Source organism: Lissotriton helveticus, chromosome 6 (genome assembly GCF_964261635.1).
Source record: "Lissotriton helveticus chromosome 6, aLisHel1.1, whole genome shotgun sequence".
NCBI classification, from domain to species: domain Eukaryota; kingdom Metazoa; phylum Chordata; class Amphibia; order Caudata; family Salamandridae; genus Lissotriton; species Lissotriton helveticus.
The window spans coordinates 206,019,605-206,043,696 of NC_136067.1; the positions used below are offsets into that span (position 1 = coordinate 206,019,605).

Sequence of the window (24,092 nt, forward strand, 5' to 3'; positions counted from 1 at the left end):
CAGCTATAATAGCTTTTTTATACTCAGTAAGAGATGTTAGATAGTGAGTTTTTAATGAGGGGCAGTAATTTCTTCTCCATTGCCTCTCTGCTTGCCGTACGGTCAGTTTTAGATCTTTTAGGTGGTCTGTGAACCACCTGTTGGAGTCCTTGGGTCGACGGGTGGAAATACGGCGTAGAGGAGCGACCGAATCACAACCTCCAGCCAGCCAGGTATTAATAGCAATGGCTTGAGAGTTGGATGAAAGATCAGAAAGTAAAGGACAGGAATTCCGAATTCCTTGTATTAAAACAAACATTGTCTGCAGCAAACACAAATACATGCAGTCTCACACACCTTGCAAAATATTCATACTGTCTTTACAAGTTCAAAACTGGCCTGATTTGTAAACATTGGCCACTATTTTAGTTTTCTGGCTCACCAACGAGGGCCAGATTCATTTTGGTACCTTGGGCTATTTTTTTTCCCAGCATGATCCTGCATTTACCTTTTCCAAGCAGAACTATTGGAATCATATTTGCCAACCAAACAAGAGATTGGAATGTTTTTAGCACAATACATTGATTTACTATTTTTTTTTATTTCATTTGGGAATTATTAACATAAGAAATGTTTTGGTGACTCCTCTCTCAAACAGTTTGTGACAGTGGACCTGCAGAGTGTCCTCACATATCCATATCCTTCCATATCAATATTTTGAACATCACATTATATATTTTCTTTTTGCATTCTATACGTGTGGATAAAAAGCTCAGTTTAATGGATCAACGGCAATACAAAACAAAATCAAGGATGATACTGGTGAGAATGAATAAGACTTTATACATTGACGAGCTACTTAGAAACTTTTAAGAGCGTGAAAATGCACATATTTTAAAAGGTTGAGGGGGTGTAACGAGTCCAATTGCAGGAGTTAGATCAACTTGGGTAACTCCAGGAGGAAGATGTAAATTAAACTTCTGCAGCAAAGTTGAAAAGAACACAAACAGCTCCATCCTGGCGAGTGTTTCACCAATGCAGACTCTTCGACCTATAACAAAAATTATAGAGCAGTTGAAATGATTAGAAATTGACTCCACCTAAACTACTTTAGTCTTCTGATTTCGTTCTCACATATCTTCCTTTTGTTGGTTCTCGTTGTGAGTGATGTTTGCACATTTAATGGGGTCGCTTCACAAAAATAGATTTCGAACTCAGAAATCTTGGCCACATAGTTTTTTTTGATTTTCCCATAGTTTTTTGAGATTCTGACTTTTAGACGATTGACAAGAAACCCAAGTTATATTGATGAATATTTAGCTGCAGACAAGATCGCCATGACTAGCTCGATAGCCCCACACATTATGGATGTGTCCTGTTTTAAATATGACTGAAATGTCTACTTCTTTAACTGTTGACATTTGCTGCTTGGTGGAGAAGTTGTCACTCGTACTGCCCACTTACTTAAGTCACATATAAATTATGGCATCTACTATTCATTGGAAGCCAAATACGCTGCTATTGCGATGTTCACTACCTTAGCAGCTTCAGGATATGTCACCCTCTATGCTTCCCTGGACTGATTATGCAGTTTCCTCCCACATTGAAGGCATCAGTCATCATGCTCACTCTCAGGCTCAGATTTTGATTGGTCAGGCCGGAATAAAGAGATAGCCTAAATCATAGACTCTCGCTCGGGTCTCATTTCAACTATCATACATTTTAATACTCCTCTGAAGACCACTTCCCCCATTTGAGATACATCCTGAGCATCTTGGTTTTCTCAGCACATGGCTGTTCCTAAACTTGTTTACAAGCACGCCAAACATGTTTGGCATATGTTCTACAAGCCAGCAGCCACGTGCACTTACTTACCACAATCTTACAACACCATGCTAAAACAAATTACTCTAAGTCAAACATTAGGAATGCTACTAAAGCCAATAGGAATATTTTCGAAAATCGTTAAACATGTGTCTATTTCTGCTATTTGCAATATTACTGTTACCACGAAGTGTGATCGAATGTGATGAAGTTCACCCAGAAAAAGTTTGATAAAATATATCTCCCTTCAGTGTGTTTTTTATGAAGGACTTCCAAACACCTGCTTTTCAGCACTTAGTAGAAATAGCACTTCTAGAACATAGAATAATTGTAGCACAAAATAACAAGTGTAGAACACAACCAGTAATCACTGGTAAAAGGTAGGTACACAATACGCAATTTTAATCACCTTAGGCCTAGATCACGCTGGGACACATAAACTGACTAGCATAAACTATACTAGGCTTAACAACCTCCTATTCATAAAAATACAGTTAGAGGTATTACAGGCATAAAGGCATTGCACATTACGCATACATCACATTAGGCAATTGTCATCGTAACACAAATCACCAATCGCCTTGCGCAAGAATCACATTAGAGACTGACCCCAGGCTAACTGGCCTTCCATGGGGCTCAAACGCCCTTTGTCCTGCAGTGTCAGGGCAGGCTGCGCAGGCAGCCAAAAGAAGAGTGCGCAAGAGGTTAAGGCCTAAACGTAGCAGCTGCCCACTACTTGCTGGGCAGCTGTGAAATCCCAAAGCACATGTCCCCTAAAATAAAGAGCAACCTAAACTGTGCAGCTGCCCACTACTTGCTGGGCAGCCTTGATGAAGGGAAAAATGCGGCAAGGGCTCTCAGGGGCCCTGAAAACAAATTGTGCCAGATAGGGGAACCAAGGGGCTCTAACAATAATCAGGTGTCCCCTCGGTGAAGCCACGTAGGCTCTGAAACAATAGCCAAGCGTTGGAGCCATGCACCGGCTCTGGAGGTAATTCGGGCACTCAAACACTGGGGGACCCAACACGGGGAGAGAACACGGGCCCCTTTGGCCCTTTAAACAAGTATGGCCACGTGGGAGCGGCCCACTGGCAGATGGGGCCTCTCTGTCTCAGGGCCCCACACTGGGGTTTCTTAAATCAATGGTTCCCCCCATGTTGGAGCGGCCCGAGACGGCGGGCCCGCTCAGGACATAGGCCGGGTTTGGAGCGGCCCCACTGTTATACTCGCGGAGCCCCCCTGCCCATCTTCACTTACCACTTGGGGGACTCTGATCATTCTTCGCCGGTCTGGCAGCTGCACACGGGGCTCTCTTCTCCACATGGGAGCTCTGCCAGTCACTGCAGCACTCCTCCTCTCTTGCGGGCACAGTCCAGTGCGGAGCAGGCTCCCCCTTCTACTCTTCTTTCACCTCGCTTCTCCCTCTTGCGCCGGAGAACGGGGTGGGCTCCCGTCGGCTTCTGGCTTGTTCTCATAGGATTTCGTGGGCGCGGGGCTTTCGTCGGGACAGCGGAAGTCGCGCCCCATGCCAGGCAACACGCGGCCTGACTTCCAGTTTCTTCCGGGTTGCGGCGGTGATCTGCTGCAGGCAATACGGGGTAGGCTCCCGTTAATCACATAAGTCCTAAGCGGGGTGAACCCGCTATAAATTAAATCAAAGAGGTGGCGAAAATGTGGGGTGGGCACCCGCTAAGAATTAGAATAAAAATGCGACAAATGCTGGGGAATCCCAACCCTTGGGATCCCCTGCCCACGAGGTGCAACTCAGAGCTGCAAAGCCCACGCGCTCCTCAGGGCAATAAAGCGCTCCTTCAGTAGGAAGCCAAAGCGCTCTTTAGGTGGAAAAATAAAGCGCTCATAGGTGCTGGAGAACCAAAGTCCCAGGAAAGTCTTGGAAGGAAGGTAGAGGGGGGGGGGGAAGGCTGGGCCCAGGGGCCAGCTCACAGGGCCCACCAGGCAGGGAGGCAGTCCCCAGTGGCGGTACCTCCTGGCGCCCAGCAGCAGCAGCAGGCCCCCCTCAAGATAGGATCCAGAGAACACTTTGCATGGGGTCACAGCCCCTTTTATACACACTGGTTCTTGAGCACTTTGCTTTGCTCAGCCCCTCTCCCTATTCACAGGACAGGCTAGGGACATCAGACGCACCACATGGGGGAGAGCCAGCATTGTAGAAGGAAGGCACAGCCCTATTCAGGTCCCAGGTGCATCTCCTCTCTGCCATCAACATGCAGATCTCCCCATTCACCACCGGGCAGACCCATCCTGACTCCTGGAGCCAGGCACACCCGCCAGCTCCAGCCAATCACAAGCCAGACAGGCAATTCACATTCACTGCACAGACACGCCAACTTCTAGAAGTGGCACTCCCACACTAGACACAGTAAATCTGCGCACACCGTCGCGCAGCATTTAATCTCACGAGTTCGCACATACCAAACTCCCCCCTGCACTCCTCTCACATTAGGAACTACCATGGACACACAGATCCCACATGCATTCCTATGGGAGGGCAGGCCAATCTCACACACACACTCAGATTGCGCACGCACTTTACACTGGGACACAGTGTTAAAGTGCGCAGAAGCCAAAAACAACTAACACCAGGTTACATTTAAAAGCAAAAAGTTTAGGGGTGAACCTGCCAAAAGGGCAAAGTCCAACAAGGAGTGTTCCCACACTCCACCCATGGATTCTGAAGCATTTCCAGATTAACCAATACTGGTAGACCGGGGAATGCACCAGAATGCCATGCATTCCCAGTGGAGGCGTAAGGAGGAGAAATATATTTATTTCTCCCAATGTTTTGCTCTTTCTGTGTGTACTGTATTCTTCAAAAGCCTCAGAAGATTGTTTTTGTGCAGGAATTTGTCCCTCCTGCACAACAACAATCCTGCCTGTAATGCAGGCACCCGTGCACCATGCAGCTAGGGTGCTTGTGTGAGTGGTAGGCAGCAGATGTGCACCAACGCAGGGAAAGAGCAGGAATGCGGCACCTCTTAAGAGAGATCTCTTAAGAGAGATGGAGCATTACTGCCCTCTCCCTTTCACGCAGCACAGACCAGCGAGGTGTCCTGCAGCGTTGTGTTACTTGAAATAATGATAACTCTAACCCTCGTGAATGTTGAACCAATGGCAGGGACAGTCAAATAGTTAATTGTTATAAGGGGGCTGCAGTATATATCTAACAGGAGCAATGCTGTGCTGTGGCTGTGGACACATTCCAGGGAAAAAATGTTTTGTCATGTAGAATAAGACGATTCTTATGCGATTATAAATTACCCCTCATACATGTCTTGAAAGCTCAGTGGGCAGTGTGATATTTTATCAAATTTGGGAACAATACATATTGGGCCAGATGTACGACCATTAAGTTTAGCCAGTCGCAAATTGCACAAAATTGCTACTCGCAGTTTGCAACTCGCTAAACTTAATGTACAACAGTGTCTCAGACAATGTTTGTGATTCCCAATAGGGTCTCAAATTGCATGCCTCATTAATATATTAATGAGGCTGTCACAAATTGCCACCCCATTGGGAATGGCTAGCACTCCCAGTGTTGGTGGCACGCTGGGGTCAGTCCACCATGTGTAGGAGTGCTTTTAAATAAAGCAGTTTTTTTTTAAATGCAGCCCTTTTTCCTTAAAGGATTTTAAGTTTCATTTTTTAAGGGCAGGGAGTGGTCCCTGTGACCACTGCCTGCACTGCAAAAATATTTCCGCACCCATTCACAAAGGGGAAGAGGTCCCATGGGGACTCCTTCCTGTTTGCGAGTGGTTTACCAGCAACTTGAAGTAGGTGGTAAACTGCAAGTGTTTTATAGCTGCAAATGCGGTCACAACACAACAGTACATGGCATGGTGACTCGCTATTCCTATTAGCGAGAGTCGCAAATGCTATTTTGTATACCTGAAACATTTTCTATGGTCGAAAACGGGAGGATCTCCCATTTGCGACTGCAAAAAAGGGTTGCATGTCTGGCCCATTGTGGCTAGTGTGCTGCAGAAGGGAAAAAAAGCCAATAGCTATTTCACTGTGTAAGCCTAGAGTAAGCATAGATGGGATTACAATCTTAACTCTATTTTATTTTAGGAAAAGCATAGAAAACACTTCAACTTTATTGAATACATGTTTTTTTTAAATAAGTTTGATTTAAATGTTTCAACCAGAAAAGTACTATCTTAAAATGCATTTTAGGCTGTCTGATTGTCTTAACACCAGTTATGCCATTCATCATACCTAATGAGCAGGAACATTCTTGGCATGGAGTGCTAACAACCTTGGCTCAGAGGACAACAGTCTGCTTTGGAACCCAGGGAAGGGTCAATGGGGGATGTATGACGTTTCAACGCATGCTTTTACAACGCATGCCATTACGACGCAGGTTTTACAATGCAAGTCGTTACAACGACTTGCGTTGGGGGGCGCTGGATAGTGAATAGTTTAATTTACTATTCCAACTCCAGTCCCCGTGGATAGTAGGGAAGGTGTTTGATAGTAATTAAACTATTTCCTATCCTAGAGCGCCCCCAGCGCAATGCGTTGTAATAACTTGCGTTGTAAAAGTTGTGTCATAATGGTAGTGCGTTGTAAAAGTTGCGTTGTAAAGGATGTTCCCCGTCAATGGGTGTTAACTGCTGACCATGCAGCACACATTTGCTATCTGGAAGCGGTCTGAAAAAAGGACAGCTTTAGCACAACCTCGTTTGACTGGAATATGCCATGGGGGGGTTCTTTTATACATTCCCAGGACCTACAGAAACAGCCGGGCTCCAGGCTCTATAGAAGGGAAAACCAGTTCTGATACCCTCATGGGGGAGGAGCGCTCATCTGAATTTAAGAGTAACTTTATGGCAGATTTTCTGTCTGGAATGCCTACTCATATGGAATAATGTGGGGATGAAAAGTGGAATGAGTTTCAGGTGGCTCTACTACATGATAGTGGTAAGACTGCAGTCAAGGATAAAGAATGGCTCAAAGAATAAGAAAAGGATACCGCTATTCAGTTGGTTAAGACTTATGTGAGTGAGATGTAGCCAAATAAATGTGACTTATTGCAGTCTATAAGACCTTTATAGGACGTTAGAGCCGATCTATCTATAGAGAAGGACATACCTATAAGAGGACAAGGGGTAATTCCACCGGTGACTTTGTGTGAAACAGTGTTAGAGTTGACGTATAAAGGGCATTTTAGTATCTAAAGACCAAAATCAGTTGTCAAAAATGGGTTTTGCTGGCCAGGCGTGAACATTACCGTGAAAATATTTGTAAGAGAATGTCCAACAGCTGACAAGTGTTTGCAAACATTAAGACTTCCGATGATTGATTGTTTGATTTCTAAGCATCCTTGGGAGTCTGTGGCCATAGACGGTAGGGCCTCTTGATAATTCTCTGGAATTTATATTGGTTTTAATGTATCTGTTTTCCCAGTGGCCCACGATAAAGGTAGTGGACAAGGTAGATACAGATGTTGTCTTGGAATTTTTTGACCAAGTATTCATTTCTGGATGTGAACCTAAAGGGGAGCCTAAGATTTATGAACCCAAAGGAGTTGTTGAAGTTTTGTGTAACTCAATCAGATTAATTAATGGCAAGCTTTGTATTTTGAAGAGAGCGGATGGTGATTTTAGTGAAGTTTGGAAGGAAGTTGGTAGTGTGCCACAATTGTCGAAATCAGAATTGTGGGAGGACGACATTGGAGCAAAGGTCAATGGACAGGAAAATGGAAGTGATGCCCATGCATGTTGTGGCAGTCAAGAGGTCATTGAAGAACCTAGATTTAAAAATGGAAGAGTAATGGAGTCTGTGGAAAACAGTGAGAGAGTGGTGAGCGGGTTGAAAGCTGCTGTGTAATAGAGTCTGGGGAATACAGTGAGGAGAGTGGTGAGTGGTTTGGAAGTGGTAACAAACAAGCAGCTAAGGGGGGATTAGACAATGGTGAAAGGGTTACACTGAAAAGTATAAGAAAACTACCCAAAAGTCTGGAAGATTGTGCACATAGTAATGTTTAAGTCTTATGCCAATTTGTATAACAACATAACAACATTTTTGTTATGATATTGCTTAGCAATATGTTAGAATGGCATTGTTGGTTACATATTTTGGGGCAGATTTATGAAGGCCTTGCGCCGCCGGTGCGTCATTTTTAACATGGGAAAAAGTGACGCACCGGCGGTGCAAGGCCTTCATAAATCTGCCCCTTTATTTCTTAGAAGGTTTTTTATTTTTGTTCTTCTGACTTATTTTGTACAGTTTTTTTAATCTGTAATATCTGTTTATTTATATTGTTACAGTTTCTACGGTGAATGTATCTTTAGTTTTTTTCAGAACAAAGAAGTGAAATATCATCAGGTTCTAGGTGTGGAACCTGAGGGCATTGGTGATTCGAGGCTCGCTTTGTATTGCAACTCAAACAAGAAGGGAAAACAGTGGATAACGGAGGTGCAGTATGTTCTTGACCTCAAAGCAATATGGGGAAATAAGTACTCTTTTATTCCAAACCCTGCACAGTGCACTTTGAACATATAGCTACCAAACAATTTTGTCTCAACTTCGTTGACATAATTACCAGCGCAGGCACCCTTGCGTCATGTTGTAAGGGTACCTTTGTTGCAGGGGTGATTGTTTTTAAACAGGAGGGTATTGCTTTCTGGCAGCCAATTTTGTGCCAGCGCAAGGAAAAGCACATGAATGTGTCATATTGTTGTTTATACGATGGATCCCTGTGCTTTTTTGAAATGACGCAGCTCAATGCAGCAAAATGGCTCATGGTGCCGCGCTGCACCACTTTTTTGTAAATGTGGCCCTAAAGCCATTGGAAAGCATGTATTAGAGTGGCGCAACGAGGAGAAATACTTTTATTTCTCCTCAAGTTTTGCTCTTTCTATGTGTGCTATATTCTGCAACACACATGAGAGGAGCAAATCACCTTTAATGATTATTTATCCGCTGGAAGGTATCCCTTCCTGCACAGATGCAATCATCCCTGCAACGCAGGCACCCATGCCCCATGGGGCAAGGGTGTCTGCATTGATGCTCAGCATTTTTTTTAGCGCTGGCGCTAGGTAAAAAACATGAGTGCACTGTACTCTTGTGAATACGATGCATCCCTGCGTTTTTAAATGATGCAGCACAGCACTGTTAAATTGCTTGTACCGCCAAGTAATTTCTTTGGAAATATGACCCCACCTGTTTAGTCATTTTCTATAATTTTGGGGGAAATATTTCTCTACCTGTTTAGTCATTTCCTAACTGAGAGATTTCACAACCCTTCTAGCTCTACATACAAAAAATCCAATTTCCCAAACAGGAAATGTGGCGCAGACTTATGAGTGTAAGAAATTAATAAATTGCTTATTGACAGCGAACCCCATAGCAGTCACCATCCACAACTAAAATAGTGGTCCGTCAACAATTTTTTTTTTTGATTTCAAGAAGGTTTTATTAAGAAAGAAAATTATACAAATAGTAAAACCAGATACAATATAAGTGATACAATCAGTCACAAGCTGATAAAATGCCTACCGGAGCCCAACTTGATAAGTGAGAACAATATTTGCGAATAAAATACAAAAGAAATTGATGAGAAATAAAGGGTCTGATCCAATAAAGGGCGTCCGTGGACAAAAACAGACCGTATCACCATCTGATTGAGGAATGGGAACAAGGGAGGGAACAGAAGAAAAGAAAGAGAAGTAGAAAGGCAAAGAAAATAGTAGCAGAAAAAGATGAAAGGGAAGAGAGGACAGGAAAGCAGAAACAAGAAAAAGAAGGATTCCCACAGGACTAACCCAATCTAGAGCCAAGGACAGAAAATAATTAGACAGACAGAGCAACAGGGAACTGGGGGATTAACCCATTCGAGGAAAGTTCCATATATTCATCCAAAGCAGTCCATACCCCCTTAGAAATGGAAGGTGTAAGGTGCGCTAGATCGACCGAGGTGTGGGCACTACGTAAAAAGGATATCCACGCCCACCACGTATGATAAGATACAGACGAAAAGGATTTCCATTCCATAAGAACGATTTTAACCGCAACAGTCAAAAGAAGATCTAGTAGCTGCAATTCCAAAGGGTCCAAAGGAAGCGGGGTAGGAGCAGCCAAGGGCCCTAATAAGGAGAGATGAAGCTCAATGTTAAAAATAAGAGATAAGTGTTCTTGGATGAGATCCCAAAAAGGTTTAAGTAAGGAGCAGTGATAAAACATATGGGGGAAATCCCCAGCCTCCAAACCGCAGCTCCAGCATAGATCATCCTCTTTAAGGTTGAGCGAGTGAAGACGTACAGGCGTCCAGTGGAGGAGATTGATCGAGAAAAACTTGGATTGCATAAGGGAGGGAGCTATTTTATTACGAAGAGACAATTTACCAATGGATTGCCAAGCTTCGGAAGAGATATGGTCCGTGATATTATGGTCAAAATGCCGTAACCATTTTTGTTGGACAATCGTCTGATCAGGAAGCGAGGTAGCAGACAAAAATTTATATATTTTAGAGGCAACATGCCCAGATTTGATCCAGATGTGGAACAGCGAAATGGTGGAGGAAGAGGGGTGCAGACGAACCTTAGAAACGGCAACCTTAATTTTAAGAAAGGTATAAAAATCGAGATTTGTCAAAGAGTGTGTGTGCGCCAAGGAAGAGAACGGTAAGGGGTCCCCTGAGGCACTATACAGATGCTGAACAAGAGAGATACCTTTTGCTGCCCAATATGTCATGAGGGTGGGAGAAATATTTAGTTTAATTTTGGAGTTCCTCCAAATAGAAGACCATCTAGTTTTATGTAGAGGAATGGCCATCTTTCTATCTAATTTCTTGACCGCAGCAATTGTATCAAGAATAATAGACCGTGAAAATAGAATATGCAAAGACGATGTAGTACACAAAGAAGCAAGAGGTAAAGGTGCCGCCAAATCTTGTTCCACTAGCAACCACGAGGGAACATGTCGAGATGGAAGAGCAAACCACAACGCTCCTTGAGAGGCCAAGAAAGCTGTTTGGTACTTCTCCCAATCAGGAAAATTACAACCTCCCATATCACAGGGTCGACGCAAATACTTATATGCTAAACGAGCTCGTTTGCCATTCCATAGGAATTTAGATGTTATAGCATCAATTTCCCGAAAGAAGGAAACAGACAATTTAAGCGGGAGCATGGAGGAAACAAAATTAATGATCGGCGTGATCATCATTTTCAAAGTTTGTAGGCGACCCCACCATGAGATGTGTTTTGGAGACCATGTATCTAACAGACTACGGACCTTGAGGAGAGTCTGGGACTCATTATAAGCCACAGTGGCCTGAAGAGTGGAGCAGAAATAAATTCCCAGATATTTGAGATGTTTAGATTGCCATTTAAAACCAGCCAAACCCATATGGGCAGGAAAACAATAGGCATTTAAAGGGAACATCTCCGTCTTATCTTTGTTGAGGGTGTACCCCGAGACCTTTGAAAATAAGGAAATGGTGTCAGAGATAGCAGGGATGGCCAAGGCGATATCATCCGAGAAAATTAGAACATCGTCCGCGTAAGCGGCAGTTTTAAGACAATGAGGGCCAAAAGAAAAACCTTTTACATCAGGGTGTAAGTCAATCATCCGGAGAAGGGGATCAATAGATAATAAAAATAAGAGAGGGGACAAGGGACATCCCTGTCTCGTGCCTTGACGAAGATTAAAAAACGAAGACGTAGCACCATTAACTCTAATATTAGCTTTAGGTTGGGAATATAGGGACATTACCATATTAATGAAAGAATCTCCGAGGTTATGAGCGCATAAAACAGCTCGAAGGAATGGCCAAGACACCTTGTCAAAGGCCTTTTCCGCATCAAGGGCCAAGGCCGCAGCAGGGAGATGCGATCGCTTGGCAGCACCGATAATGTGACAGAAAGTGCGTATATTATCCCTTGCCAGACGGCCTTTTACAAAACCCGTTTGGGAAGGATGTCCAGATGGGGAATAAAGGATTCTAATCGTTTAGCTAGGATTTTAGCAAAAATCTTTGCTTCCATGTTTAGGAGGGAAATAGGACGAAAGTTTTTAGGATCCGAATGATCTTTCCCCTCTTTTGGGATCACCACAATGGTGGCTTCAGCAGCCGAACCAGAAACCGAACCATTCTGAACAAAAGAATTAAAGACCGATTGTAACTTAGGGACAAGCGAAGGAAGAAATGTTTTATAAAATAATATGGGATAACCATCAGGGCCAGGGGCTTTACCAGAACGTGTGGCCTTAATAGCATTCACTATTTCTTCAGACGAGATAGGGTCATTGAGAATAGAGCGATCTTCCTCAGAGACTGACTGAATCGGAATTGATTTTAGAAAATCTTGACATTGGGCAAAAGAGGATTGATTGGAAGGAGTATACAATTTATTATAGAAGTCGCGAAAAACTTCAAGTATTTCTTCAGTTTGGAATTTTTTAGATCCGGTGTGGTCCGTAATAGACGAGATTTGTGAGGACTTAAAGGAATTATCTTGAAATTTTAACGTGGCAGCTAGAAGTTTCCCAGCCCTATTCTTTAATAGCAGCTTTTTAGACTTTTGTGCTTGGACACCAATATGAGCCCTTTTAGTAACAATCGTATTATATTTGTACTTCAAGAATTTTAATTGTTGTAAGCAAGACGGATTTTTAGTATGTCGGAAGGAGGCCTCAAGGGTTTTGATTTGAGAGGATAAATCTGTAAGTTCATTTTTAATCGATGAGTTACGCTTGGACATACATTTAATAACCTGTCCCCTGAACGTACATTTAAAAGAGTCCCATAAAACGATCGGAGAAGAGACAGAACCTTCATTTTCACGGAAAAAAGTGTCTATTGCTGTAGAAAATTCAGCAACCTGGGAAGAATCATATAGGACTTCAGTATTTAATCTCCATGAACGAGAACGTGGTTTAGGGGCAAAAGATGAAAGCGTAAAACTGACCGCGGCATGATCAGAGACCACAATAGGGTGTATGAGCGGAGCGGAAGAAGATGAGAGAAGAGAAGAATGAACTAGGAGATAATCAATACGAGAGAAGGAAGAGTGTGGCGAAGAGAAGAAAGAAAAATCACTGCCAGTGGGATTATGAAGGCGCCAGATATCCTGAAGATGAGAGATGGAACACATGTTAAGCATTTGTTTATGGGATTTTGGAGGCCGAAACTGAAATGAAGAGTTCCTATCTAAGAGAGGATCCATTGGTAAATTAAAGTCGCCACCAACAATGAGGTTACCAGCATGAGGGGTGTTATTCAAGGTGTTGGTAATGGCTTTCCAAAAAGCGGGATCATCAATATTCGGAGCATAGATATTCATAACATATAAATCATGTTGACCATCCGACAATTTAGACAACAACCACCGACCCTCAGAATCTTGATTAGAAGAAATTATGGATAAACCAGAGGTCTTCGAGATCAAAGTAACAACCCCATTCCGTTTGCCGGAGGCATCAGAACAAGAAACATCTGAAACCCAATCCTTCTTTAGAAACAAGGCCTCCCTAATAGTAATCTTGGACTCCTGAAAAAGAACCAAATCTGCAGAGAGAGACTTACAATAGTCCAAAATTTTCGACCTCTTCACCGGATGGTTCAACCCCTTAACATTAAGGGATAACACATTTAAGCCTGGCATGAAACAAGAGAAGGGTAAACAGAAGACGACACAGATATCAGGAAGAGAAAATACGTCATAAAGACAAGGGACCAACCAAGAAACAAACGAAAGACAGTGGGAGCGGGCCTGTGGGAGGACCAGGAGAAACAAAGAGGAAGAAAAGAAGATAAGAGAATAGAAAGAAGAGAGAAAAGATGGAGAGGGGAAGGTCTAAAAAAGACCCACATCATGCAAGGGAGAACGTGGAAAAAGCGAGCAAAGGACCCGAACAAGGAGCAATATTGGGTAAAAACAGTAGCCCAGTGCTAAAATAGAGCCGCTGATAGCAAAAAAAACAGAGCAGTTAATAAGGAACAAATACTGTCGGAAATACAGCGTCACAATGTAACGAATAAAATTGATAATGAAAAAGTTCCACATTGCAATATAAGGTAAAAGAACCAGCTAGCAAAAGAGCTAGCTAAGGTATGTCAGAGTAATATAATGAATATCAACCAAAAACTCATAGGAGAAAAAGCCAGAATAGTATTAACCTTGACGTGAATAAAATACTAATCGTAAAAGCTAAGTACATAGTAAAAGCGCAAAATCTAACAACATATTACATTACTATGGAGTTGAATTATAAAAGAAAAAAAGAGATGTATGAAAAAGAGACTAGCAAAAGACAGTATCGTAAACGAGTAGAGAGAGATAGAATAGAAAGAAAGGAACCAGAGAGATAAATTCAATCCTAAAACTGAAGAGAACAATATCAAATATAATATACTAATATCTTAGCAGAATAAATATGTGTAAAGAATAAGAGTAGTAGGAGAAGTAAGAACACATTAAATATAGCAGATACATCCGAGCAATTAGATAAATACAAGGCATAAAATACACTCATGTGAACAAAAAGCACATCATAAATGAGGAAGAGGCATAACTGTCTAGGATAAGAGTAAAAACGTCAGATATATAAGGAAAAAAGACATGTACTAGAAGAAGGAAAGAAATGATAGAGAAGTGGAAAGGAGGGACAGAGAAGGACGAAAGCGAGAACCAACAAAACTAGAATGTGGATAGGAATACAATACAAGATAAGAAAACATTAGAGAGCCAAAGAGTGATCACATAGAAAAAGAGACAGATCAAGAAGAGAGAAAATCGAGAACAACATGAAGAAAAAGAAGAACAAATCGAGCACCAACAAAGCAAGAAGGAGAGACCGGCCAAGAAACCAACTGGAGAAAGATCAGAAGCAGGCTATCAGACAGAAACAACCAGAAACACACAAAAAAAAAAGTTCAAGTTCCCGAAGAACCAGGAGACTGCGAAGTTGCTCTTTGGATTTCCATCTCTATCTCCAACTGGTTGTCCAGGAATGTAGCCAAGTCCGCTGGTTCATCGAAGATTCTAGTGCGACCTTTATGAATGATGCGAAATTTTGAAGGACCAGCAAAAGAAAAAGGAATTCCCAGTTCAGACAGACGTTTCCGCAGATTTAGGAAGCCTTTCCTCCTTATAACTGTGTCTCTGGCAAAGTCTTGTGATATGGAGATGCGATGGCCTTTCCAGCTGACTTGTTTAACTTTCCGCATATGAGAGAGAATCAACTCAGTGTGCTGATGGCGTAGAGGCTTAAAAATAATCGCTCTTGGCTGGGTCGCTGCCTTAGGTCGAAACGTTGGAACACGGTGTGCTCTTTCAATCTCAAACTCTCTGTGGAAGGAGATTTGTAAAGTGTCCGGGATCCACTGAGATAAAAACTCTATCATAGAAGAAGCAGCCTTCTCCGAATCCTCCGGAACACCAAAAATACGCAGATTAGATCTCCGATTACGGTCCTCCTGCTCAGTGAGATCTCTGCGCAATGCCGCCATTGAGCGCTCCAAGTGGGTGAGAGATCTGGACTGCTTGTGCATACCGTCCTCAGCTGAACTAATTCGTGATTCTGTGGCTGACACACGAAGAGAAAGGGCTTTAAAGTCATTTCTGATAGCAGAGACCTCCACTTGTAACAAGTCTGTGTTAGTTTTAGTTGACTGCGCAATATCATGTACCTCATTAAGGCGCGCCAAAATGGTATCCAACGTGGAAGCAGTGTCTGCCTGAGGAGACTCGGGCGACGGAGAGAGTGACTTGAGTCTTTTCAGCGACGAGCCCACATCTTTTAAGTCTTTGGCGGTCGTAGACCGATTCATATTTGCAATTGTGAGGAAAAATACTGCAAGAATACCACTTGAGAGAGAAAAAACGGTACACAGGAATTGCGCAGAATGTCACAGAGAATACGAAATAGGCGCCCACAGCAACGTGTGCCAGGATAAGTTAGCAGCGAGGGAATGCGCAGAGCAGGAAAACACAATAGTAAAATAGCAGGAAAAAATATCATCACTTTGTATGACAGAAGCGCGCTGAGAAATAAGCAGCACGTCAGCAGCTTCAAAAACCAGCCAAGCAGCAATGAAATACTGAAAAAACGATATAAATGTTACCAGTAATAAGCCTCATGAAAGGAACGCATTAGGAAGCCAGGCGGCACTGCAAAACTGCAAAATTGTATCCAAGGCGGCGCCTCTGAGGGAAAATGACAGGAACGTCAATAGCGGGAAGATGGCGGCCGCTCTTCAGGAATGCGAGCGCTTGTGAGGAGTGCGGCGGAATCCATAGAGCCGGTGAGCCAAATGACAGGAAAATAGCCTTAAGCAACTCTCCTCATGTTCCGCTGGTGAGGTGTGCCTTTTCCGCTAAGAAGGGCAGCCAGAAGCGGAGAAAATCGCTCAACGGGCCGAACTCGCTACGGAGCTCAAGCGCAACCCGCCATGTAGAAGCGGCGCGCAAGCCACGCCCCCCGTCCGTCAACAATTTTTAAGTTATTAGAAAACATTATTCTGATCAAAACTCAACTTGCATTCCACCCTAGTATATTTTGTGTATGGAACATGCGGCATGCCTTCACAGGTCGTGCCACACCCTGGATAACAGCTACAGCATTAGCACGAAGTACAAATACAAATATAATCGTCTGGGAAATATTACCTGCTCCGAAGTTCATAAGAGCATCATTCCTCACAAATCTGCCCTCAGAGTCAAGAAAATGTTGTGGGTTAAACTCTTCCGGCTTCTCAGACTGAGTCTTGTCGTACAGCACAGATTCCAGCACCGGAATAATATAGGTTCCCTAGAAATATTTATAAAAACTATTAGATTTATTAATCTTCATTTAGTGCACACTTTAAATGTCAAGCGTAGCAAATGTGTGTTTCTCCCAATGATCCGCAACCTACAATAAATACCTGTTTCGAGTCGTTTTTTCCTATTTTAAAAGCATAATCAGATTGGCTTCTATTTATTATACTCAAAAAATAACAGGACGGGAATCAGTTATTTCGTATTACAATGTGTTGCTATACCTAAAGTAAATATATGCAACGTGGCTTTGTAGCCCACAATCATAAACCTTGTTCCTTTAGTACCGGATTTAGAGGCACATGCTGGTTTCCCCCAAAAATTGAAACAAACTGAAGGCAAAGGAGCCAAAGACCTATCTCTTCAGGCAATATCTTGTCACCTTTCCATTCTCAATCACTCCTCCCACTTCTAATTCAATATCACCCTTCCTTCACAGCGCAGGTGTTGGGTGACACGTTACCATCTGTGTTGCCAACCACTGTCATGTATTACCCTCCCTTTCTTGTGAACCCAACTCCCCATTTTCTCCTTTACACAACACTGTTCCCCGCACCTCTGCACCACTTCCAATTCCATCTATGCCCTTTGCCTCTCCTCATTCCTGCGCATGTGCCACATGCTCTTTGTAATACCCATTGCTTGTACAATATTCAGTTGCTTTGTGGCTTTGTTCGATGTAAGTAAGACACGTCACTCAATCCACATGTGTGACCTGTGCCTTACTGCCATATAGGTTACCGACAGCTGCGGTCTTTGCAGGTAACAGCGGTGGGCAGGAAGGCTGCGTGGGGGGGATATCGAGGGACCAATCAGAGGGAAAATTAATTATTTATTTATTTTCCCTCTGCATCAACACTCAAAATCTCCCCCCCCCCCACGCGGCCCCACAGCCCACTGCGGTTAGCGACACTTTTTGCACTTTCAGAACTGTGCTGAAATCAATGCTGGAGACATGGTGCTTGGACAATGACGTTGTTGGCATGTTTTAATGCAGATCTGTTTGTTATAGGGCTCTGTGTTCCTTTCCACCACTTGTTCACCATTTGGGCATGGTCCCTCCTCCCAACCTCACTAGTCACCTGACCAGAACTCCACATACATAACCTCTCCTTCTTGTGTGGTTAAGGGGGGAGGGTTGCATGATCATTCAGTGGCACCTTTCAAAGGCCAGGGTTGTCAAGGGCATCATCCTGTGGCATCTTCCAAGTGCAGAGAGGTTAAGGTTGCTATAGTATTTTGTGGTCGTTCCTCAGCTTCACTTCCATCAATTCTATGGGGACCTCAATGAACTACTACTGTCGTATCTATGATCCCTTTTGATTAATTTAGTATTAAACAAATTGCAGCCAGGAGCTGTGCAACATTAACAGGGGAATCATGTTCAACCACTGAAGACATAAATAGGGAAAAATAATAGAAATCAGGAAATGTGGCTGTCAGTACCAAGGGGCACATTTCTGACTTTTGGGGAGCAGAACAGTACAGTAAGTCACCAAGCTGCGCTGCCCTCTGTCCCAGGGAAAGGGCAGGAATGCGCTGTATTTATCTGTTACGGAGCTTACCTGTCCTTTCTCCTTGCGCTGGAGCCATTATGGTAGCCTAGCGCCAGTGCATGGCATGGTGCCAGGGTGCCAATGTTGTAGGCAGAATTGTCTTTGTGCAGGAAGAGGCAACTTTCTGCACAACAACAATCATGCGAGGATTTTTCCTCCTTCTATGTGTACTGAAGAATGCAGCACACATACAAAAAGCTAAAAACGAGGATAAATAAACATATCTCTCCTTGTTATGCCGCCTGGAACAGCATATTATTTTGGCTCATTCCCAGGTTTACAAGTCTTTGTAAATTTAGGAATGCATCAAACTCCTTTAGAGTTGTGTGGGAACACCCACTGCAATGCCCATAGAATGCCTAACCAGGTGAGAATAATGCAACACAGCGATTTGTGCTGCGCTACGTTACTCCAGATTTTTTGAGCCACTCAAAGCTTTGCAAATTGCCTTTGCATGGCTTCAAAAATCTAACTTAAGGTTTAGATCGCTCATGCACCTTGTTGTGTGATGCAATAGTGACGCAACTGGGTCATAAATATAGCCCTAAGTATCAGAGGCATGAAAACAGGGGCAGAAGAACAACAAAAAAACAGCAACAGCCCGGCAGATGGGTTACTCCATCGCAATGGTGACGGATATCCCATCCGCCAAAACATAAATCCCATAATATCCTATGGGATTTATATTTCGGTGGACAGGATATCTGTCATCGTTCTGATGGACTAACCTGTCCGCCAAAATCTAAATCATGCCCTAAATCTTCTGATTATTAAAAAAAACATGTGTTATCACCTATTGTTTTGCAAATTTACGAGGACATTATTATTAAAACTTTTTTGACAATATTGCTGAGGACAGTGAAACTATTACTGAGAAGAACCATGACCATGGCTGAACACAATGGTCCTCTTTTGATCCTGAACTTAGCTTGTCTGAGGTAACGGTGACACCTTTCTGAAGCCACAGTGATATCACATCAAACTATTCACCTGTGAAGGGCCAGTGTCTGCAAGAAGGGACTGTGAGAAAAAGCCACATAAAACCTCCAAGGGATGTACAACTTCACAGGCAGTAGGAGGACGAGGAGTCTTCGAGAAGAACAATGCACTAATAAGAACTAGGGCTACAAAGTACCAACTAGACAGGAGCCAATCTTAGGAAAAAAAGGCGAAAAAATGAATCCAGCCAACAAAACTTTGGCTGCATTGACACACAGCTTCAGAGGGAAAGGCTTTGTCTTATAGAGGGAAAAAAGGGAATAGTATGTTACATGTAGTCACATGGCTGGGCTTCACTTTAAATTGGGATGAGTTTCATGAAAGGCAACCATTCTGGATGGGACTAAATTAGAATACCTGAAATAAATAGATGCTGAACCTTCCGACTTTAAAACACCCGCATTTTTTTAAGCCCTAAGGCTATTGATTTTCCCTTTCTTTTCAAGATTTGCCCTGGTGTGGAGTGAGAACCTCCACTTTATTCCCTATAGCCTGAAAGCAGTGTATAGCAGAGGCGCATTGAACCAGAAGGTGCACACTGCCGCAACCGCTGAGGTACGAAGACAGGAGGAAAGGACGATCCAGACCAAGGGAGCTCTTGACCCAAGTGGAGTTAGGTGGAATGCACCTGCCCACTGCAATCAGTAACCCAGCAAGTATCCCAGGCTTCCGACATTGCCGTCTACCCACTGGATGTGCCAGTCTCTGCAAAGCTGCCAGTGAGTGGAAGTAAACATACCTTAAAATGCAGACAAAAGTAGCCAACAACTTTTTCAGTACTCTATCCACAAACTTTTTGACAACGCCCTTGACATCTATACTCGCATGATTCTTCAGATTCGGTCCTGGAGGCGGATCCATACCAGATTTTTAGCATATCCCCATTTAGATAAATGTAGTAATCTCAAAAATCTGGCATCAATCCGTCCTCCAGGATCGACTGTGGAGAACCGTGATCGACAGCATAAATAACTTATTATGCACATAAAATAAACATATCCACATTCAAAGAAAGGCATATTAGAGAAATTAGCAAACAACAATTTAATATCAATGAGAACGGCTGAGACGTATAGCACCGTTCCGATTTTGAAAAGTCAATATTAGAACCCAAGTTTTCTGGGCCATTTAACAGACTCGAAAATATATTAGAAACTAGAAAATAATTCATCTAATCAATATAGAATATAAGAAAACATTATAAAGCGTTTTAGAAAGAGCTCAAAAATACTATTGTCTAAAATTAAGGGTTACTTATTCAATGAAACTCTGATATGTGCCACGTTTTATATATTACCAACAATTCGTAAAAAATAAACAGACTCGCTGTTTTAACAAATAATTTTCAGCTTTAATTCAATATGTTAATCCTTGGGAATACAGATGTATCATGTTTGTAGAAACTAGTGTTCAGAAGTCGATTTAACGAAAAATAAACAAACCATTATTTTGCAGAAAAATCCTCACGGCAGGAACAGTAAATTATACCTTGCACCTTACATGTTCCTCACAAAAAAAAACCCAAGACAATGCTTTTGCTTTATACACATCTTTTTTATATTTGCGAAGAAACATTTCTCGTCAAAAAGAAAATATCTGATGCACAAAAGAAAATAATCTAAAAGGAGTTAATACAATTCTGGATATATCAATATTGTGAAAATTGGCATATGCTACACAGACAGAAGAAATATTCACAATAAAAGTTTTCATAATCCTGAAATCAAATTTGTAATTGTCATAGTTGACAAGATTTAAGAGCATTGTTTCAAGTTCTGAGAAATATGAAGGAATGTAAAGAACAATAGTAACACTTTTGAAGAAAACGGTTATGATGAAGCCCCCACTGAAAAAGCCAACTTCAAAGATTTAAGAGTTATACAAACTGATGGGAGCACTAATCGAATATAGGTATATCTTACTAGCTTCTTCAAACACGTAGAGGCTCATTTTAGTGCCATTAGTAATATGGAACACAGGCCTATATGCCTTGATCAGTGAAGCGAAAGACTTTAGAACAGACCATCGAATGGCAGGGAAGCTACACTAATGACTGCAGGCTGGCACTTAATGATGCTTTGAATCATTACAATTCTTTCCTGCACAAAACTAGCATCAGCTTCAAAACCACTCAGCTGTTACTGTCTTTGAATCTATTTTAAGACCTTTTTAAGGTAGTCCAAACATTTGATTACATGTTTACCACGATGAAGCACATGACTCCTTCCAAGACCTTGAGTGGTAGCTTGGCTGGGTACTTTTCATCGAAGATAGATTTTTATTTATTTATGAGGACCTCACGTTTAGGAATGAGAATATTTCTGTTGCCTCACTTTGCTTGTGCCATAGTCCATCCACCCACCTCTATTCTATGTCCCTGATCACAAGTGCAGGGCTAAATTCTGATGATTGAGTAAACACTCAATGCAGTTTTCCCCTGATGAATTCCAACAGATCAAACTTGGCAAAATCTGTCAGGGAAAAGCCATGTTTAAAAAGGCAACACATGCAGAATTCCGTGTGTTTTGAGTCCTTATGTCATGCCTTATTTGCACATTTAAAAATTCGTAATAGGGGCTATTTACCACACATGGTAAACACCTTACTCCGGGGTAATGGTACTTACCGTGTGTGATAAACACCTCACCTCATCCTATTACCTTTTAATGAGGGCCTCTAGTTGTTCTTTATCTCTCCTGAGCTTGTTCAAGATGAAATAAAGGCTTTTCTCTCTCAAGCCCGATTCACAGGATGACCAATGACAATTTATAATTCTCGCTTAATCCTAGAATTCATGAGTAAGTAACATCAAAATGTTACTGAAAATTATATTCTGGTACCAGACCAGTCTCCCCCCCCAAAAAAGCTGCCTTCATATAACCTTGTGGCCAATCTAAAGTACCCATATATTTGACAACTTAGACTTCAAATGGCTCAGCCTGGGCCACTGATCTATAATGCTGCTTGACATACTTATAAAAGCAGTCTGGCAGAAGACTCCTAAAGATTTTGCATAATGTTGTTATCTTAAGTAGCCACTGCTTAGCTAGGAACAAAGGAAACATCTGGCTAGTAAGTTCTGACAAAAAAGTCCTATTCTTTATCAGGTATTATATGTATAATCTGAAAAAAATCATCCCCATCGTCTTGGTTAGATTAAAAGAAAAATGCTTAGGGATACTCTCAATATATATGTGTTGCAAATTGACTTGTTGTTTGGCTGGGGTGTGAGCCCTAGTCAAGCAGCAACCGCAAACGTAGTCAGAGTAAGGCACAAGCAAACCCTAAATTAGCCTCTACTCACCCTCTGCTAGCTTGGCACAGAGCCATCAGGCAAAGCTTATTGGCAGTGTGCAAAGTATCTGCGCAAAACTTCAAACAGTAAAAACAGTGCAAACACCACACAAAATCCATACAGGGAAGCCAGAGATATTGAATGTCGAGGTTTCTAAGTTAAAATAGCGCCAAAAGGCATAAAGCACCAACAAGAGATATCTGGATAGGCTGGACCGGGGCAAAGTCATAAGTTCAGGCTGACCGCGATGTGTAGTGTAGTTCCTATATTCCCAATAGGCTCTGCGCATTGGAATAATATATCCTATAGATTAGACGTAGGAGTGAGGTCGACCAGGTTTCTATCTAATATACTAAACTTAATAGCGAGTGCCAGGTAGCTCAGAGGTCACTAGAAACTTTCTCGAATTCACAAGAAGGGATTAGTTTCTCACCACCGTATAAACATGACAACTTTGTTTCTCAAGAATAAGAAATATATCTCTAGAGTAGCAGAAACAATAGATACGTTTTTCACTCAGTCAATCGTGCATGCTTTGTTTCAACAGAGTTTTGCAGAGAAATAGAGAGACGGGCGTTTTCAATAAAAAGTTTTATTGAACAGTCTTCTTTCTCATGCAAGAGAAGTGAACTGCTATGATCGTTAAGCAGACTGCAAAGTATAATGCGTACAGCGAGAATAGTATTATAAAATAATACTGTAAAAGCATTGTATGGTTTCTAAGGCATATACAAATGCATACATAAATAACATTGACTAAAAATACTCAACTGGTGCTTCTAAATACGCCTACTGCAATGTACTTAACCTAAGTCTAGTACGCGGGAAGAAGTAAGGACGGTGTAGCATAGGTTTAGTTGTTTTTGCCAAGAATCTACCAAAGGTTTCTCTAGGTTCTAATCAGCTCCATACCTTGGTTTAGAATGAAGGAGGTCTGGTATTTCTGTCTCAGGACTCGATTTCCCAACACCCCGCAAGGGGAGCTTGGAAACACTGGAGCTGGATTCTCGGCGAGAGAAAGGCAGCCTCTTGATCAGTGTGTCAGCTGGGGGGTCGGCGTCCTTCTGCACTTGCTGTAGCAAGCTGTGTCAGGCAAGTAGATAGTCGAACTGCTCCGAACCACAGTAGTTTGCTATAGCAAGTGAAGGTATATTTATACCTTGAAGGTGTTCTTTGCAAAGTACATGAGTTCTAGGACAAATCAATATTCAAGCAAGGGGAAGTTCCCTAACTGCTTAAGCCGATTTTCCAAGAAATCGCTGTGACATTTGGTATGGATGGAAGTAGCCATGCCTGTCTTTGGTCTACATGGGCTATGTCTAAATAAGGGATTGATTTATATGCCTCTATTGCCCACATGCATCAAAGTCAATTGCATTCGCAAACGGTGCGAATCGCAATTTTCGGCCGTTTGCGAATGCAATTGACTAATTTGGAATGCATCATGCTTTTCGCAATTTTAGGAATCGCAACCATGTTGCGATTTCTAAAATTGCGATTGCATTTAAGAAATCGTAATTTCAGATTTATTAAATGCAATGCATGATCATTTTAAATTTGCGAATTGTCAATTTGGAAGTGGTAAATTAGTACGAGGTTGAACCTCATGCTAATTTACCGAAAACCTTCCAACATGCACAAAAATGCATTTTT

General features: G+C 42.3%; 1 protein-coding gene across 1 annotated transcript in view; it reads right to left on the reverse strand.

Annotated features, from left to right (window-relative positions):
- Positions 1-279: 279 nt before the first annotated feature.
- The window catches only part of LOC144761294 (cytochrome P450 2K1-like), a 585,479-nt gene continuing 561,666 nt past the window's right edge, over positions 280-24,092 (reverse strand). The window contains exons 8-9 of the mRNA XM_078646742.1: positions 16,440-16,581; positions 280-1,030 (exon numbers count right to left, since the gene is read on the reverse strand). Coding sequence (XP_078502868.1) covers positions 849-1,030; positions 16,440-16,581 — 324 coding nt within the window. The 3' untranslated portion in view covers positions 280-848. The remainder of the gene's footprint in view (positions 1,031-16,439; positions 16,582-24,092) is intronic.